We start from the raw sequence: 19,680 nt of genomic DNA on the forward strand, positions 1-19,680 counted from the left end.
ATTGAATTTATGTAATACATATGAATCAAAATTTGTGTTGAATTACTGAAATAAATTAACTTTTCCAAGACATTCTAATTTACTGAGATGCACCTGTATATTTATAATATAATTAAGTAATTTATTTTATAATTGTTATACAATTACACACAAACACACATTCATACTCCAGTAAACACATCTCACCTCTCACCTCCACCAGCTCTATACACTTCCTCACAAAATTAAAGCCAGCTTCATTTAAATATGCTGCAAGAGATGGGTGAAAAGAAACAACATTCAATAGATGGATTTAGCTCGTGTGAAGGGAAGGGTGAAGGGAAGGGAAACAGAACACACTATCTGAATCAGTGTGTGTTAAACACAGGTAATCTGATGAGACCATGTGAGATCAGACTCAAACGTCAAGCTCACTCTGATTAAAAAAAAAAAGAAAAGAAAAAGAGGCAAGACCTAATATAAAACAAAATGAATTAATAATACTGTGGCTGTGCTTAAAGACTTAAATACTTACTCTCCTCTTTCTTGCTCAGAATAGCAGGAAGGTTGTAGATCTGAAAGAGAGAAAAAAATATATTACTGCACGTAGTTAATTGAAAATTGCTTGTTGAGCAATAAAATCGCAGATAAACGGCATATTAATTATTACATCTTCTAACCAAAATATCTGGACTTGAGGATCTTCAGAAGCTTGAATCAATACAGAAGCAAATGTCAAGATTGTATTAAATCAGGCAAGAAATTAGCTTCAGGACTCACCGGCTCTTTGCCATCCATAGCTTCCAGCCAGAGTCTCCTGTTGCACTCAGACGGCGCTTGTAGAGTGATAATGCCATGCCTGAAGACAACACAGCACTTAAAAGTCTGACATGCTCTGGAAATATCTTACTCATCTACCTAATATAGTTCCTGAATAGAACCTTTTCTTTGTATATGTTAAGAGAAACTGAAGAATGTAAAGGATTTAGACCCAAATTAAATGGTGCCTCGTGATATACAATTCACCCCAAAATAAAAATGGTGTCATCATTAACTCATCCTGATGTCATTCCAAATCTGTATGACTTTCTTTCCTCTGTGGAATGTAAAAGAGGATATTTTGAAGAATGTTGGTTACCAAACATTTTTGGTTACCACTGACCTCACACCATAGTATAAAACTTTTTTCAGTAAATGATGACAGAATTTTCTGGATTTTTGGATGGTTGTGTGGCAACCTGTATGACTTTCTTGCTTAAATGGAACACAAATAATGTTCAAACTGCTTTTTTAGCAGCACACAGATTTTGCACTGATCTTATTGATTTTAATTTATTTCAACTTTTATTGAGGTTTTGTTTCATTTTTAGAGCTTGACCGCTCCTGGTGACTGTTTGCTGTTGTTTTACGAAAAAAAGAGCAGCGTGAACATTTTTCAAAACATCTGCTTTCGTGTTCCCAAAAAAAAAAAAAAAAAAAAAAAAGTCATATGAATTTGAAATTGCATTATGTGTTTGTGGCTAATTATTTCTTGAAATTTTTTGAAACTAAAATCAAAACTGATGTCTTAATTTTCAATTTCCCAAGCTCAGTAAATCGTATGGGAAAAAATATACATGAAAGTACTACTTCATTTATGTAAACATCAATTTCATTATATTCTATACTGACACTCATTTAGAATCACAAGGATGAATTAATCCAACCATAAATATTACCCATGAGTTTTTTTACACATGATTTGACAGCATTTGCAGTAACTTTAAGGTGAACATTAGAGCGAGCTCATAGCCATTAACACGCTCCTCGCAGCATATACAGCCATGCCTATGCAACAGCTGTCACTAATATCTGTGCATGGCTAAACGAGATATACCCTCACTTATGCTTTGATTATTATCCCTCTTGTTAGGGCAAGCACGCTGCAGAGCAGTTCAAAGGTAATGGATGGAGTGTTTCCTGAGAGGAGATTTGTGTACGCGAGCAAGTGTATGCATATCATATCAGTTATAATGGCTTTGAATTGTGAACTTCTGAACAACTTTGTTCCAAAACATAGTGAGCTGCCTTGCTTGCTTTTTAAAATAACATAAAACCTTATTAGTGACTGATTAAAGAAATATACATAATATTATAATGTGTTTTAACGTTACTATTTATAAGGATCGTATGATCATCGAATAATTTCAGTCTGTAAATGTAAGATGTATATTTGCAATAGTTCTATTTTGGAAAATCCAATATAATTCAGAACAAATTAAACTCAAATGAACTAAAGAACTAAAGGCATTTTGGGCCTTTGCATTGGATGATGCCTTAAAATGTTTTCTTGGTAGGTCTTAATTCTATCATTGGATGTTTCCTCTCCATCTTGTCCTAACTCTAGCCTGGTGTGGCTATAACCAATGTTGATTTGATGATGTGATGTTTGCTCCTTAATGTGATTTCCAGTTCAAAAATCACTCAGCCAGTTAAATCAAATCAAACTGTTATCCCACCAATTACAGGTGCAGGCAATGTGTTGGATTTTCAACATGCAATCCTTTAAAACCACCGGAGTGAGAAATGAGCTTTGATCAGCGTGGGGTTTCGAATGCATGAGATCACAAGCAGCGCACATGCACTAAAACATGCTTCTGGGCTGGTCACATACCGGGCTTTACAGAAAAATTGCAGTGGTCTGAAAAGAGATCCACGATAGATGGTATTTCTAGATTGAAATAAACACAGAGAAGGGACAGGGGAAATGGGCACATACAGCACAAGGTAAACTGTCAGAAAAACAACAGTGCAACCTTACACTAGGTGGAAAAGTTCATGAACACACAAGAAGTTACATTTGCTACACACAGATGGACTGAGTATTAGTAGAATGTGCACGTTCTAATATGCATGCACAAATGCTTACATATTTGCCACCTAATATCGTAAGACTGTGCCATGAAGGCAGATGTAAGTAAAAAAGGAGAAAATTATACAGCTAAAATATACAGAAGACAGATAATATAGTGTGAAATAAAAGACACAAGAAGCATGCAGGAAATAGAAATGCAGGCCACTCTTAAAACAAGAAGGAAAAATTCATATTTGAGAAATAGAAGCTATAGCACGTTAAAAGGAGCAGGAATTCATCCAAAAATGAAAATTTGGATTTCATTTACTCTCCCTCTATTAGTTACAAACCTGTATGACTCGTAAAACACAAAAGGTGATATTAGAAAGAATCAGACAGTCACACAGGTTCACAACAACATGAGGGTGAATAAAAATGTCCAAAATGTCCATTTTTGGGTGAAATATTTCTCAGGGAATGAAACGCCTGTGCTGTGTTGTCAGTGCAGACACCCACCTTTCAACCACCTCAATGTCAAAACAGAAGCGCTTATCAATCGAGTCAGTCTTCCTCCTGATACAGGACTTCAGTCTGAACTTCTCTGTGGGATTTGACATGACTCCGTTCTGTGAAAAGAGAGGGACAGAAAGTTAGGACCTGAGGCAAACCGCAACTCCTGTTGCAGCTCCTACGGACACTAAAACATGAACATCTTTGTACCTGTTTAGCTGGGGGTTTTGCCTCTGTGTTGCACATGCTGAATGTGTTGCAGGCTTTTTCGTATGTACAATAATGGCGTGTCCATGTGCATCCCAACGGCCCTGCAACACACACATGAGATGTGCATACTTGCTTGGAAAAACATAATCATGTGTAAGCGCTCAATCTCTAAAATATGAATGAATGACAACACACATGCACACACACACACACACACACACACACACACATATATATACACCTTTTGTGAATATTACAGTTGTTACAAAAATAAGGAAATAGATTTACAATAACACATTTCATTATAGATACCCAAGCAAATCATGACTACAGCAAACTCAGTTTTCTTCTATTAGCTTTAATGTACATTTTTATTACATTTATAGAATAATATAGAATGTTTAATTCAAATGATTAAAAAGGTGTGAATTTGATATTTATCTCTACTTTTTATTTCTTTACTGTGGTCATTTAATGCGTTTTAATTTTACAATCTACAGACAATAAAAAAATTATAAATTATATTATACAATATTTGTTTTGTAATAACTGTGTGTTATGCATCCATCCACAAGAGGGCAATACAATCCTTTTCTAGACCAAGTCTTTCACTGTCTTATCTGAGATTTTATAATATTAATCAAATGCAATCTAACTGTTTACATGAGGACAGCAATTTAATTCTGGCATTTCCTCTGCAGCAGGAAGGAAAAGGAAAAAAGACAGGATAAGACCAGAGTGAGGTCACTTAGGGAAGATAAAAATGAAGATGCATGAAAAACAAATTCTAGACTTATCATATTTTTAAAAAAGTGTTTGGTATGGAAGGCCTCAGACTGTCTGTCCTTCTGTTTGCTCATTCTTAGAGCCTAAAAGATTGTAGTCAGTCCATTTAACACTCACGTTTCTCCTGGATATAGAGGTAGCCTTCCATTGTCCACTGGCCTGGGGGCTTCTGGTCTTGATCTGCAGATCGGACTCTGTTCATCAGATTTTCTACTTCTTGCTTGGTGCTCAGAAAGTTGTTTCTTGTCTTCATCCAACAAACAAAAACACATGTATAACAACAGATCATGGGAATCGTGTGACAGCACCACAACTGCCATTTTAGAATAAGATTTAATGTGAAAGATTAAATCCAGACATAAGTATAGAGTAATAGACATCTACAGTATACAGAAATGCAAAGGAAAGAGAAGCTTTGTTGTAAAAGATATAGCGAATGATTTATAAACTAATACATTTAGATGTTTGCATACAATCAGCTCCATATGCATGGCTTTTTCAAACTTGCTCAGTAACTCACCAGGTACAGTCTCATGAAACACAAGTCATGATGAAAGAGCTCAAAGATTTGTAGAAGCAAGCTAAAAAGACATGGTTGCTTCAGTAAATGCATTTTTACACTACGTGCATGCCAACACTATCGGTTAGGTTTAAGGTAGGGTTTAGTGTAGATGGTACACTATTTTCGAATGCAAAATAGTATTCAAATTTTTGTGCCAATCACAGATATTTCATTTTTGAACTGGCCCTTTAAGTACAAAGCCAGCATAATAAAAACATTGCCAGAATCACAATGATCTGTTTCAGAAAAAAAAAAAAAAATGAAATTTTTGCCCATTTGACTTCGAATACTTTTTTATTGCTTCAAATTAAAGTTTGTTAAGTCGTGACAACTTTTTCTCAACTTTACTTAAGATTTTTTTAAAGATTTTTTTTAAGATGCTTAGGCGCCTATTGTATCCGTTAGCATGATTATTTTTTCTTCCGCTACAAGTCTATGGAAGCCTATAGAATCGCTTGCGGGAAAGTTGTGAGATTTGGCACACTGATAGAGGACAGAGGGAAAAGTTACCATGGCAAATTTGGAGTCTTTAACTCAAACCTTCTAGCGCCACCACTTGTCTAAACTTTCAAAAATGTTATGGTAATAATTTTTTAACCATAAGCCACAAAATTTTAATACACAAAACCAAAATTAAAAATCGTAAAATGACGATTTTTTTCACTTTTCAATTGATTGTAAAAATTACTTTTTCGAACTCGTCCTAGGCCATTGAACCAATTGCCATGAAAATGAAACCATATCATCTTCAGACCTCACTGGCAAAAATGTATGGAATTCAAGCTGATTAGTCATACCCTTTTTGAATAGCACGAGAACGAATTCTATGAAAAGCCTGCAAAAGTGGACGTGAGGCTATATCTCCACAACGGCATGACCTGAGACTACCTGAAGTGTTTTGGCGCTCTGCCCCCTAGTGGTCAGCAGATATGAAAACTGCATATTTTTGCTCATAACTTCTGAATGCTTTGGCCAAAAATCACAAAACTAATCTCTTTAGATTTGGTGCATCATGCCCATGTCAGCCATTTTCGGCATCGGCCATTTTGAATTATTTTCTAAAATGCTGTATTTTATGAACGCATTAGGATATCATTACGAAACCAATTTGATTAACTATTATTGAAACTATTGATATATCCCTTGGATCATGACGTGAACACAGATACTAATTATACCAATATTGGCTGAACTTCCTTTCCACAATTTAGATTCATGTTGACAACCTACTTTTTCAAACTCCTCCTAGATCTTTGGTCCGATTTTCACCAAATTTGTAAAGAGCAGTGTTGGGAACGTTACTTTAAAAAAGTAATTAGTTATAGTTACTCACTACTTGTTCCAAAAAGTAACTGAGTTAGTAACTGAATTACTCTATAATAAAAGTAACTCGTTACCAGGGAAAGTAACTATTTGCGTTACTGTAAAAATAATAATAAAAAAATTGCTACATGTCAGAGAATTTTTTCTCAGTTTTCACAAGTCAGACAGGTACATAACTTTCAATATTTATTGCATGTCAACAGACAGCAAGAGTTTTATCCTGCACTTCAAGTATTATCTTTGTAAGAAAAGTGTTTTTGGCCACTAGCTTCGTAGATGCGTGTCACACATTACATGCACGTTCTTGCCTTTGACCACAATGAATTTGAAGTAGTGCTTATATCTTCACCTTGAAAATGGCAACTTTTCATTGGATTGCTCCTGACTCGCAATCTCTGCTGCGAATCTCTGTGTAGCTGTTGCGTGTGTGTGTGTGTGTTTGGCGCCGCTGGCGCAGCCGCGTGTGCCGGCATGTGTGTAAAAACACTGGTTCTGATTGGCTACCATGAAACACATGACTCTGCCTTAGCCAATCACAACCACTTATCTCGTTATTAACCCACCTGCTCACTCGCTGTGTGAGCCAGGGGTCCGTTCGGATTGCATAGTTTATTAAATCAATGCATAGTATCGCACCGCATTTAACGTTCAGTAATGTTAACGGCTTTGTAACGACGGGAAAAGTAATTAGTTAGATTACCGCGTTACTGAAAAAGTAACGTTGTTACCTAACGCCGTTCTTTTAAACGCCGTTATTCCAAACACTGGTAAAGAGTAATAAACCATTTATTGTATTTTACAAAAATGCTAATAACTTTTGATTTTATTAGGCTATTGTTATTTTAAAACTGGTCTCAAAATATTCCTTGGGTCATGCCAACAACACATATACCCGTTTTTGACAGCTTGCTATTGCTTGTGTTGGTCTAAAAGTGAATTCTCTCTCAACAAACAATCATCAACAGCTACGAGGTGAATCAACTGTGATTTTAAACAAAAATGGATTTGAAAATCAGACAGAAAACATTCAGGAGCACAGAGACTAGTCATCAACACTGCCCTCTGACTTTTATTGAATAAAAGCAAAATTTCTCTGCAAAGAGGTGATATTGTTGATATTTCAAATTGTGCACTGCAAACATCAATGGAGTTTCCATGCAGGCAAGATGATCCGCAGCTAGGTGTTTATTAAACGAAACTCTGAAATACTTGATTCTGATTGTCAATTGCAGCATTCCAAGGTCTAATGTTTCCTGATAATGACTGTCGTCAATACCAACGCTGTATAACAGACAGCTCATTCTGATATCTGAAGCTGGCACTTCTTTTATCTCTTAACACACCGCAGACTCATTATCTCTTGTTACGTTCAAATTCGACTGGTGCCATTTTGTGTGCCATTTAGCATTTGTGGTGAAAATTAAATCGGAAGATTTCAGTAATAGTACTGCAGTAATGTGTAGTGCTAATGGAATATTTTGACTCAATTCAATATTTTGTGTCCAATTATTTACTTATGTGGTAAGCAGCCTCATAATAAGCTGGATAATGTACAACCAGCTGGTTGTTATCACAAAATAAAACCCTCCGGGTGATAAAAGACCTGATTAACCCTGTCTGGGTATATTTTTCAATAACAACCAGTTGGACATGCTTTATCCATTACTTAACAAATGCAAACCTAGCCATGAATGCCTCATATATATATTCATATACTGTATGTTCACACCAAGTGCATTCAAATTGTCTTTCACAGTTTGCTGTAAAGAAATGGCTTCATCTCCTTCTTTTCTCCTCTAGAGATACTGACATCACAGCCAAATACATCACTGTGAATTATCAATGCCACTCGTACAATATTAAAGGTGCTTGTCCTGCGGTAGTGAATTACTGTTAAGGCTAATGCCTCACGTCTTCACAGCAGTGTTGTTTCAGCCTATACATGCCGCAGTGCTGCTGCACTGGTCTTTTGTGCTTTAGAACAGGCTGACATTTTGTGACACCACATCTGCTTTGAGTTTATAGTGACAGTGATGCAATGAAAGGGTCAAAGGTCACGGCGCCCAGACACCGAGATGCTGACGAGCAGCAGGAAGTGGTTTTATTACAGGCCAATATTGATCAAAGACACACGGAGCAGGTCACATCATAAAAAAGAGAGGGCAAAATGGACGCAAAACATTTTATATGTGCCAGGCATAACAACATGTGGCTTTAAATATATTTTCTAAAGTAAAACCATTTTTGGTCAACAGTAAGTGAAAAAGTGAAAGAGAAGCTGCATGACTCACAAGGGATGTACTGTACTTACATTCTGTAGGTTAAACTGTAGCTGTTGTTTGTAGGGCTCAAAATCATGGGCCAGCTCGTAACCCTCATGGTAGAATGTGAACAGACCCTGTAGGAAGGCCAAGAGCTGCAACCCGAGCAAAATATAAGTGCAACAAGATGTAAATAACAAGTTTCCATCATATGCCTGTTACATAACATCTCTACCTCTTTCTCAGTGCAACACAGAGATTTCACAATGTTTTGTGTAAGTTTGTAAATTCTGAAGGTTTTACATAACTGTTCAGTCAAAAGACTGACAAGACTTCACACAAAATTCATTGTAAAGTTCTCTAACTACTGTTACACAATACAAAGTGTATTTATCCTCAACAAAAGACAGAATTAATTAATTAAATACATAAATAGTACTTTTGTAAAATGTTAAAAAATATGTGCATTGACTTAATAAGAAAACTGTAGTCTTAATAAAAACCCTTAATTTTACATGGAGTGGGTCCCCTCATGGGGACAGCCATGTTGAGATCACATGACCAGCCAAATACTATTTTGCTGTATTTCTGTAAATCTTCTGTAAATTCTGTTGCTGGATTTTTTTCACTGACAATTAAAAATAAATATTGCCTTCCGGTGAATAGTCCATTTCTACAGTAGCATCGGTAACAGGAAACTATTCCTTTTGCATGTTTCTGCATCCACACCACTAGGTGTCAGTACAAGTCAGATTTGGAGAAGTGACGCATGCTATGATTTTTGAAAATAAAATTACTGAGAAGGCATTTACTTAATTTACCAAATTAATTATTGAGAAAAAAAGGTTCCTGCATAGAACTGACGTACACTGAAATTAATAATTTTCCAGTTATTGGTTTTTGGAGCATGTTTTACAAGAAAATAAAATTTCAGTCCATCTATTTCAAAATTTCATGCTTAAATCAATGTGTTACTCGCATTTTTATTGTAATAGCTTGTGACATTTAATAGCAATTTCTGAGTGAAAATTGTTTCAAAACCATTTTTTTTTCAGTGCACGATGAATGCATAACGTTATGACTAAAGCCCCATTTATTAATCATTACAGTTATCCCAGCTCTCTCATACTTAACGCTTATTCAAAAATTTGACTTTCTGATAGTGACTTTAGCAAAAGTCACAACCTGAAACTCAAGATCAGACCAGAATGCGGTGCTTCTGGGAGATTAACAGCATCTTTTTCCCATTTCAGGTGATAAACAATGGATGCACCTCTAAATCTACACCGCACATTCTCTGCCTCATTTTATCACAGACATATATGCATATAAATATGCTTAATGCAGAAATGAGTCATGCAAATTCTGTCCACTGCTGTAATATGTGAGGTCCAGCTGTTGTGTATTTCACGCGAGCTGTCCGCTTGGTGGAGATTTAAAAGGTAAAACATTAAAAGGGCTGAAAAAAAGAACAAAGATCTGTTCTTCTCCTGCGTTTAATAGTAAAAATATTTCAGACAATGTTTCAAGTTAAAAGGAAGGATCAAGTCTGCCTCAAATGTTCCTTCAAAGATTCATTAGAAGAACTTGACATCATGGATAACAGTTCAGATCATTGATAATGGACCAATTTGGGTGAACAAGTTTAAGCTCATATTAAAATGTGTGACTTTTGGTTGCAGTTATCTGGTCAAATATGAGCACAGTCCCAGACTCTTCTGAAACTCCAGAGGAGACATACTTGAGGTTAATGAGGTCTTTTCTGGAGAAAAATCTGAGAAGCAGAAGGTATCATCAGAAATCTCAATATATCTCATTGCTGCTTAGAAAAAGATCTCATTTGAGATTTTTCTTTCCTATTGGATTGAATTTAAATGGAATTTTTTTTACATGCCAGTGCATGTTAGGTTCTCCTAAAAATGCAAAGTCATCATTGACTCTATCATTATGTTGTCCCAACTTTTTTTTTTTTTTTCTGTGGAAGATATTTTTAGAAATGTCTCAATGTCTTCTTTCCCATTCGATGAAAGTCAATGGCAACCAAAAACTTTGATTAGCAACATTCTTCAAAATACCTTGTCTTCCACAGATAAAGAAAGTCATCAAGGGTTTGGAACAATATGACAGTGATTTTTTGAGTGAACTGTACCTTTAATAGATCAGGGGTTATTGTGAAACAGGAAATGAGTAAGTTGTAAGTTGGCACGACCACTTCAGTGGTCATAAACTGTCCAGCTACTTTCTGTTCACTACAAAACCATTACTGACCAGATGGATTGATTTTCGTTGCATTACACTGCATGAAGGGCTTCTGATTTCTTTTATAATAGACACATTTGAATACATGTTTTTTCTTGTGCTTATGTGCATACGAGTGGCTTTGTATGTATTTGTGAACTTCAAATTTAATATAAGAGGTGATTTTATGTATCACAAAGATCTTACCGGCTCAACAAATTCAAATTTCTTCTTCTCTTGAACCACCTGGATTTTGAAGACGTATTCTAGAGAGGCATCATAAAAGAGCTGCCTTTCCTTATCAATCTGGACATCAGCCTGCAAACAAACAAAGAGCGCTGTTACCGGAGAGATGGACAGAAAGTGATGGCTGCCAGGCTTGTACACTCATTTGGACGTGTTTGGGCTTTGGTTAATGGTTACATGCGAGAATTTCTGGCTCAGCTTTGTGAGAATGTGAGTGATGACAAGCTACAAAAATGCACAGGAACATCTTTGAACAGCATGAAAAATAAAAGAACTAAAGCTTTTAAACACTGATGTTTTCTAGAGGATTATTCATCCCAAAATGGGAAAAAAAGCAAACAAAAAAGAAAATTTTAGCCTTTCAAGTTGCAAAAAGAACACCAAGGACTATAAAAACTATAAAAGTTAAGATGTCCTACCTCATCTAAAAATGTGATCATGAACAATTTACACGGTTTCAGTTTTGCACATGCTGTTGATTCTGTTTTAATAAATAAATAAATGTGAACAGTTGTCTATCTTGCATTGGTTTGCAGACTACATTTTGATTGGTCTTTGTAGTTACTTGTTCAGTGCACAGCAGACAGAAAGCAAGATGTCATGATGGTCAGACACTTCAAATGCAGCACTAACTTAAGCTTACTATAATGCTTTTGATGCCATGTAAGTACTGTTATTTCCTTCGGTACATGCAAATCTAGCCTAATTTGTGGAATGATTCACCTCTTGGAGAGCTGATTCTTTTTTTCTGGACGACAGGTTGAGATGCTTTTCCAGTGAGGAATAGTACTTTTCCGCCTCCTTGTCAAATTTCTTCTTCCCCTCCTATGAAAAACACATTGTTACTGGCATTATATTTGCATTATTAAGGCAGCTTAAAGTCTGATATGTAAACTGTAAAATTACCAGAGCTGTAACTAATAAAAAATACAGAGCAATGACTCAAAAATAATTCAACGTTTTTCTCCAAACCGACTTTTCTAGTGGTTTTTAGTGTATTAAGTCAGTCACACAGGTGTCCTAAAAGAGCTACCACAGGTGTAGAGAAACACATTAACTACGAACACGTTACACTAACATTTGACAACAAAATGTGTCTGTGCTCTGCCTATCAGGCCATAAGATGGCACTCTAATACTTTAGCACACAAACCCATTCCTGTCTCCAAATGAGAGACAGTATGCAGTTACTGTTATAGAAACAGTTTAGCCCATAATTAAAATATTCCATGTAAATAAATATATTGTCACTCTGAAGGAAATGACATAGACCAAGCGTTAAGATGATTATATACTTAATCACACATAGTTACAAGATAAGACTGATCTCTTTCTGTTCTCAACAGTCACAGAAGAGCAAATCACAGCACTCTTTTGAAAATATGCACAATTGCCTTCACTGCCATTTAAATCCAACTTCGAGAGTTTATGGGTCAACTATTATTAAGATTACATTCCCTGACAGATGCATGCAGACAGAAAAGTCAGATTTGAGTCTAAATGCTGACTCAGTGACACAGGTAGTATGGTATGTACCCTTTGATAGACAAGCTTCTATGGAAATGCACACTGCAAGAACTGTTCTCTCAAGCATACCAGAGGAAACGTACCAAATCAATCAATACAAATCTAAAATTTCAGCCAAGAGAATCAAGATAGAGCAACACAAACTTACAAAGTAGGTTCAAAGTCATGGGTGTTAAAAGTCAAGATGGTATACGCTGTTTTGTCACAATACAGTCACTTTTGAAAGCCCATCAGTGCAAAAATGCTGTTTTGGCAGCACAATGGTGCGGTTACGCCATTTACCAACTGGACCATGCATGCACTTGGCTGTGTCCAAAAGCTGAAAAATGCTGCTTCCACAAGTAGCATATGCACGTCCAAATCCAATGATTATGTGACCATCTTGTCTACTGAGATACCCTCATTAGGCCTAGGCGAAAAATCGATTGAATTAATTAATTTGAATTTTTTGTTACAGGCGATTAAAAAAATAAGTAAATCAAATTTTTGTGTAATGGCGCATATTTGGCTCCCCGGAGCTTCCGTAGCGTTAGTTTCACATGGCAGTATGGCAAGCAACAACAACAACATCATAGCACACACGAAACAGCAAGCGACAACATGGCTACCGATGAGAGTTGGAAGTTTGTTCCCAAGAAAGGAATAAAATCATCTGTTGTTTGGAACTGGTATGGGTTTGCTGCGACAGACGTGGAGCAAGAGACCCCACGCTGCCTAAAGCCCATGGCAGTCAAAAGCAGCAGCACCAGCCGAATATGAAAATGTGGGTTACATTTGTCTTGTTTTGATTAGGGCTGCTCCGATCACGATCGGCCAAGCGTTAATGCACATCTCGTCAGTAAAGCCGGTTTTCTAATCAGCGGTAAATTCCCTCAGGTGTGTGATTTCACATAGAGCAGCTGTTACTACAAGAAGCCATTGTTAACTGAGAAGATGCGCAAATCCACTTCATTTTCAGCGTTTATTTGCGCATCTTCTCAGTTAACAAACGGCTCTGTGTAGTAACAGCTGCTCGATGTGAAATCACGCACCTGAGGGAATTTACCGCTGATTAGAGAACCGGCTTTACTGACGAGATGCGCATAACGATCGGCCGATCGTGATCAGAGCACCCCTACTTTTGATTAAAATAAAAGCTAAATTTGCTTTAAGTTGTCTGCTGTTTGTACTTATTGCTTTCCTTAAGTAGCGGGGAAAATCGGAAAAAAATCGGAAATCGAATATCGCCCAGCCCTAACCCTCATCAGATTTTTGAAGGCAGCATAAATGCAATAATTAAATATTCAGCTCTCTCTATTTTGTTGTAGATCATTAAACCATTATGCTGCCTCAGAAATCTGTCTGAAATCATTAAGTGAGGTACCCTTTGTGTACAAATGCTGCCTATAAAGCCATTGCCCGATAGAGCAAAAGGCAACAAGTTCGCTGCCTAAGCTTTCGGACAAAGCCCTTGAGTGCTCAGAGTAATTTGTTTGGCTTCACTTACCACATGACTGTGGTCTTAGACTTTATATTGACACCTATTGGTGTGGAAACACCATTGCACAAAACAGTTTATTTAAAAAAAAAAACTTGGTGCACTTTTTATCAGCAAGCTTTAGATGAAAAGAGAGATTGAAGAGTAACAGACGTGAATGTATCATTCAGATATCCATCTGCTTCTTCCATTCCCTGTCACAACTTCACGAGAGGAGATTTTCACACAAGAGAATCCACAACACTGAACCCTTCAAAAGTCCCTGACTCCATTCAGTGTTTTCACACCTGAGTTGTCTTGCCCAAGGCCTTTCATGCAGCGATTCTAGATTCTACAGTTATCACTATATTCAAAGGTCATATGTAAATTTTAAAGTGCTCGGTTTCTTTGTAGCAACTTAAGTGCTGTTCTGAGTGGGAGCATGGGAAATGACAGAGGGTTTGTTTGGACCACTGTCAAAAGAAGCAAGCTGGTTTGTTTGAGGGCCAGGGTTAATGCAGGGCCTTGAGGTTAATGCATGAGCGCCATATATGTGATCCTAAACATTTTCGAAAAACCTCAATACTATTTATATAAAAAAAGTGCAAATATGTACAGAAAAATGTGTATACTGAGCACAGTATACTTAGTGCATACTGTGAAAACAGCATGTTAACATGCTATTCTGAAGATAGCTATAGTTGTAGTTATACACAGTCATGCAGTGAACGGAAATTTCCAGTGAAACTCGAGCTTGAGTGTGTATTTTCATTCCCATGGCCCCTCCAATAACCCTCGACTCCATATAACGGCTACTGATATGACTTAGCTAAACAATGCGCTTGAACAATCTCACCACCACACAACCTGAGTGACAAAATAATAACAGTTCTGCATCCACCACGTTTCCAAATTCCTGACAACAATCAATAAGTAATAGCAAGATTGAGTCTTAAGACCTCTACTGTGTCCAAGAGAAAATCTTTCCAGAGGAATCTGTCGTGTCTATATCTGACTCGTACTCCTAAACAATAAAACAGACAAATAAATGAATAAACACATAAGATGGTGTCTTGACAGCAAATAAATTACCCATCGGGTTTGTTTGCTTTATATGAGAGCATGACAGAGGAATACAATATACTGGATCTTTGGGCTTGATGACATTTTTTTTTTTTTTAGATGAATACTGCAAAAACCTGACTGAAGGAAACACATATTCTCTCTCTCCAACACACAGATGCTGAGAGAGGGAGAATCAGAGATAAATACAACTATGAGAATTAAACTGGGATCAATGGGATCCCATTGTAAATCAATGGGATAATTCTCTATAACCACTCAAACTAGAAGTAAAAAAAACAACAAACCAAAGAAATAAGCCAGAGGCTTTATCATTACCAGGCCCACACAAATCCACAGAATTCATATGTGTTTGTTTATTCTGACAATAATGGAAAATTTGATAAGAATTTCAGCTATAAAAAGACAGTAATACTAAAAAGTCTACAAATTACTTCAGGGTTTGCTTATAAGTTGGTCCCTGCAGTATCTGTATTTAGAATTTAGATGAAAAAGTGGAAGTCTGCAAAGCTGATTTAAATAGAGTAAAATAAATGTGTAATATCCAAAGTATTAATGGAATCAAATACTTAATCATTTGAAAATTAAACCAAAATTATTCTACAAATCGGCAATTCGATGTATTTTAAACATTTTAATGATGTGCAGTCACATGAGATTCAAAAAATCATACAAGTGACCTAAAAAGAAGCGGTAGGTCATGGGGCAGCCATGTTGAGATCACATGACAATCTCTACTAATAATTCTTAATGCAGTAACTAAAATAGAAAGTCCAGAGTATGAAAAGGGAAATCAATTCTGCAAACAAGCTGTCTCTGTTGGAGCAAAGAAACAAACCACAGTGACCCGTAGATCCCAAGCCACAGAGTAAGGATGAACGGTAGGACCTCAGTGGTCATCCACAAACACACTACAGCCACAGTCACCACACCAAGAAATGCCTCAGTAGTCCAACACACAACCACTCCATTCACAAACACTGCACGGAGTTATGGAGAGAACTGGCTGCAGACCGGCTCCAAACTAGCAGGAAACTATGTCATGTTAGGATGGAAACACAAAATTTACATTTTACTTATTTATTCAGTATGTCAACCTTGAGTCCAAAATAACTTAAATGAATAATAGCCTCTTAAATTAACAATAAAACATCTTATAGTCAGATAAAAATTTTAAATCACACTTTAAAACACATTTACTAATTATTTTGCTTAATCCATATGTCAGCTGAGGTTAATAATGTTTCTTTGACATTGGATAACAAAATGTAACCAACACAAGAAATCAATGAAAATAGTTGTTATAAAGTTCAAATAGCTTTCAGTTTCCGCATCGTTTAGGCTACATTTACACTGGTGTGTTTCATTTTAAAATGCGTAGTTCAGACAGAATAACAATTTCTATGAATTTCCCTGTTAACTGTTAAGCATTAGCTGCATCCATAGACAGTAAAAGAAATGGACACAGCGACCCCATTGGAACTCAATTGAGACAAGTGAAGCCCATTTTTAGCGTTTTTTAGCACTTCCGTTTCTGACGCGCAGACTCAAACGAAGCTTGACGACGTCAACAACCTGTCTGACAGATGTAAATCTTCTAGTAGCTGTGCGTGCAAACTGCCATCGTTAATCTTGCAGAGACGGCGATCTTGAGCGGGTAGTTCTTTGGCGTGAGTGAGCAGGAGTAAGTATTCTGATTAATTATTTTGTATAGTATTTTAAAATGTAACGCCAGTACGCCATATTAAGTTAATTGCCTGCGAGCTTCTCCTCCTGTCTGTACGGTAATTTCTCTACTGTGCGACAGAGAGTCGAGTGGTTATGACACAATCGTTAGCCTATTTTTACAAAAACTGTTTCTATGGGGCCATAATGTAACATAGAAGGTAATGGAGCCCTTTATACACTGTCGTGTATCTTTAGAAATAAATAATGGACAAATGGAGTCTTTTTAAATGCCTCAGATGTAAAGTCATTCGCCGTCAAAGTGACACCAAAATGAATGCAAAGTCAATGGGATGCTAACGCAAGTGAAGTTCTGCTACAAGATGGCAGCTCGCGGCCGACTTCAACTTCCGGATGACTTCCTTGCCGCCTGGTTGCATCCAGCGCTGTCTGCCTGTGTTTTCTCTTCCACAATCGCTGTTCTGATTCAGAGGAAGCTCATTCTCTGCTCATATGTCACTCATATTACACATTCATAACATGTCCTGTCTCTGATGACATACATCCATTACACTCCAGCCTTCAGTTCTGTACAAATGAAACCCAAAAAACAACAACATTTCTACAGATGAAACATGAAGGTAATAAACACACGATTATGACAGTATATGATTTGTATGCGATTTTCATGAGGTTCTGCCTATTTTACAGGGTGTTACATGAGAAGGTGTAGTGATTAGCTTGATATAGAAGGTTAAAAATAACATATTTTAGCAACATATGGCCAAAACACACATTAGATTGCAATCTGAAGTTATTACGAGCAAAGTGTGCATCTAAGATCACATGACGTGTGTTTTTGGTCATGTAGTTGGGACAGAGATCTTTTCTGAAACGCAGTGGAAATGTTAGTATGGACGAGGATCGTTTTTCATATTAAAATGCTATTCAAAATGTAAATGTACATTAATGGGTGTTGGGACGCTTACACACTACAGCCTCATGTGTGAGTCACGTATCTGGGTGTAATCGGTGTGAACTAGTGTTTTTCCTTGATTCCTCACCAGAGCTGATTACCAGCACTGATTTAGGCACATTAAGCATGTTTCATGACATTGACGAGATACCCTTAGGTATCGAAATTTGGTAGCAATTGACAAATGACATTTTTCGGTTTAAAATCAAGCATCAAAATTGATACCCAGCCCTAACTATGAAAGCACTCCAAACAACACAGGGCACAAGTAGAACTTGGCAAACTCATATTGAATATTTCTGGAAATGTGGTGCTCCTACAGTAACAGAGTCAATGCAGTGCTACCTATAAGGTGCCGAGACACGCTACGCAGTGTGATCCTGTTTCGTTGATCCTGCAGGGCGTCTGCAGGACCATCAGTGTGGCCATCAGGGCATTGTTTCAGACTTTCAACAATTTACTGCCATCCTCTGCTGAGACGACCTCACGTGACCTCTGCTCACGGGGGCAGTGTGAACTGCAGCCAGGTTAAAGACCACTGTGCAACGAATGGGGCTCTGCATGACAGACAGACTTCAGATCCCCCACAAAGGGACAAAAAAGCCAGGCAAACAAACATATGTGCACGAGCACGCACACACACACACAGAGAGAGAATCCTGGAGCCTGCGAAGCCACCTGGCCAGACAGGCAGATGGCACCGATTTTGAGCAATCACTGCCTGAGATACTGACAGCTCCAAGGGGACACAAACCAACACCCCCAAGGGTGGACAGCACAAACAGCCCAGACTCTTACTCTTTATTCTTTCTCTCTTCTGCTTTTAGAAGACATTAGCCAATATCCACATTTTCCAAGCTTGGTGCCAAATATAAACAACTGTGATGGAATGTTTTGCCACTGTTTGTATCACTCTGATAAAACGTCAATTAATAAATATGAGAGGATCACCTTACTTAGTACCAAAAGAGGAGATAAGAGAGGAAAAGATGAGAGGAATGGACAATATGAGTGTATGAGACAGGCAGTGACGGGAAAATAGAGTAGAGAAGATGAGATGAGATGGAAAAATACAGATACAATACAAGTGAAGGAGAGGAGAAAAGACAATATACAACCAGATGAGTGAAGAGAAGAGACAAATCGAGGCAAGACAAGTGGAGAGGAGAAAAGAGAAGAGGAGAAGTGATGAGACAAGAAAAAAGAAGTGAAAGGAAAAGAAAAAAGAAGAGACCAGAGGACAAGAGAAGAAGAACAGAGGAGATGAGGTGAGCTGGGACAAGACGAGAGAAAAAGACAGAAGACAACAGTAAAAAAGGATGAGTAAAGATGAAAAGCAGACAGTACATGATGAGTGACAAACTAAAACGAGCTAAGCAATGAAGACAAAATGAGATGAAGAGAAGAGAGGAGAGAAGATGAGACAAGAACAGGGAAGAGGAGACAAACTAAGATGAGATGAGAAGAGACAAATGAGAGGACAAAATTAAGAAACAAGACAAGAAAAGTGAAGAGATGAGGAGATAATGACAAGAAAGACAAGAACAGAGAAGATTCAATAAAAAATGAGAGAGGATAAGAGAAAAGAAACTGAGATGAGAAGAGAAGTGAAAACAACACAAGACAAGGAGCAGAGAGAACAAGGGAAGACAAGATGAGACAAGAGAAAAATTAAGAACAGACAAGAAAAGGGGAGAGGTGATAATAAGTAATAAGATAAAAGAAAAGACAAGCTTAAATGAGACAAGATAAGAAAACCAGACAAGCTGAAACTGGAGAATAGAAGAGAGATGAGACAATGGGTGAGTAGAGGAGGGGACAAGATGAGACAAGAGAAGAAGAAAAGAGAGAATATCCAGAGATAAAATATAGGTATTAGAAGAGAAGAGAAGAGAAGAGAAGAGAAGTGAAGAGAAGTTGTCTCAGTCCTGTGATGCTCACTATAGAGCTGTGGATCATAATGTGTAGTGACATCCTGAACATCTTCACACAACACTTCTCTTAAACTCATTAAGTTCTATTCAGT

At 37.1% G+C, this 19,680-nt stretch overlaps 1 protein-coding gene across 7 annotated transcripts in view; it reads right to left on the minus strand.

Moving 5' to 3' along the window:
* The window catches only part of LOC127934467 (rho GTPase-activating protein 42), a 99,314-nt gene that overhangs the window by 15,808 nt on the left and 63,826 nt on the right, over window positions 1–19,680 (minus strand). For 4 of the 7 annotated variants that reach the window (XM_052531876.1, XM_052531874.1, XM_052531878.1 and 1 more), the window contains exons 5-14: window positions 11,672–11,773; window positions 10,910–11,020; window positions 8,515–8,619; window positions 4,436–4,565; window positions 3,533–3,633; window positions 3,329–3,438; window positions 2,633–2,689; window positions 760–838; window positions 515–554; window positions 187–249 (exon numbers count right to left, since the gene is read on the minus strand). In XM_052531876.1, coding sequence (XP_052387836.1) covers window positions 187–249; window positions 515–554; window positions 760–838; window positions 2,633–2,689; window positions 3,329–3,438; window positions 3,533–3,633; window positions 4,436–4,565; window positions 8,515–8,619; window positions 10,910–11,020; window positions 11,672–11,773 — 898 coding nt within the window. The remainder of the gene's footprint in view (window positions 1–186; window positions 250–514; window positions 555–759; window positions 839–2,632; window positions 2,690–3,328; window positions 3,439–3,532; window positions 3,634–4,435; window positions 4,566–8,514; window positions 8,620–10,909; window positions 11,021–11,671; window positions 11,774–19,680) is intronic. The other 3 variants (XM_052531879.1, XM_052531881.1, XM_052531880.1) reach the window with 1 other exon arrangement.

Source organism: Carassius gibelio, chromosome A18, assembly GCF_023724105.1.
Source record: "Carassius gibelio isolate Cgi1373 ecotype wild population from Czech Republic chromosome A18, carGib1.2-hapl.c, whole genome shotgun sequence".
NCBI classification, from domain to species: domain Eukaryota; kingdom Metazoa; phylum Chordata; class Actinopteri; order Cypriniformes; family Cyprinidae; genus Carassius; species Carassius gibelio.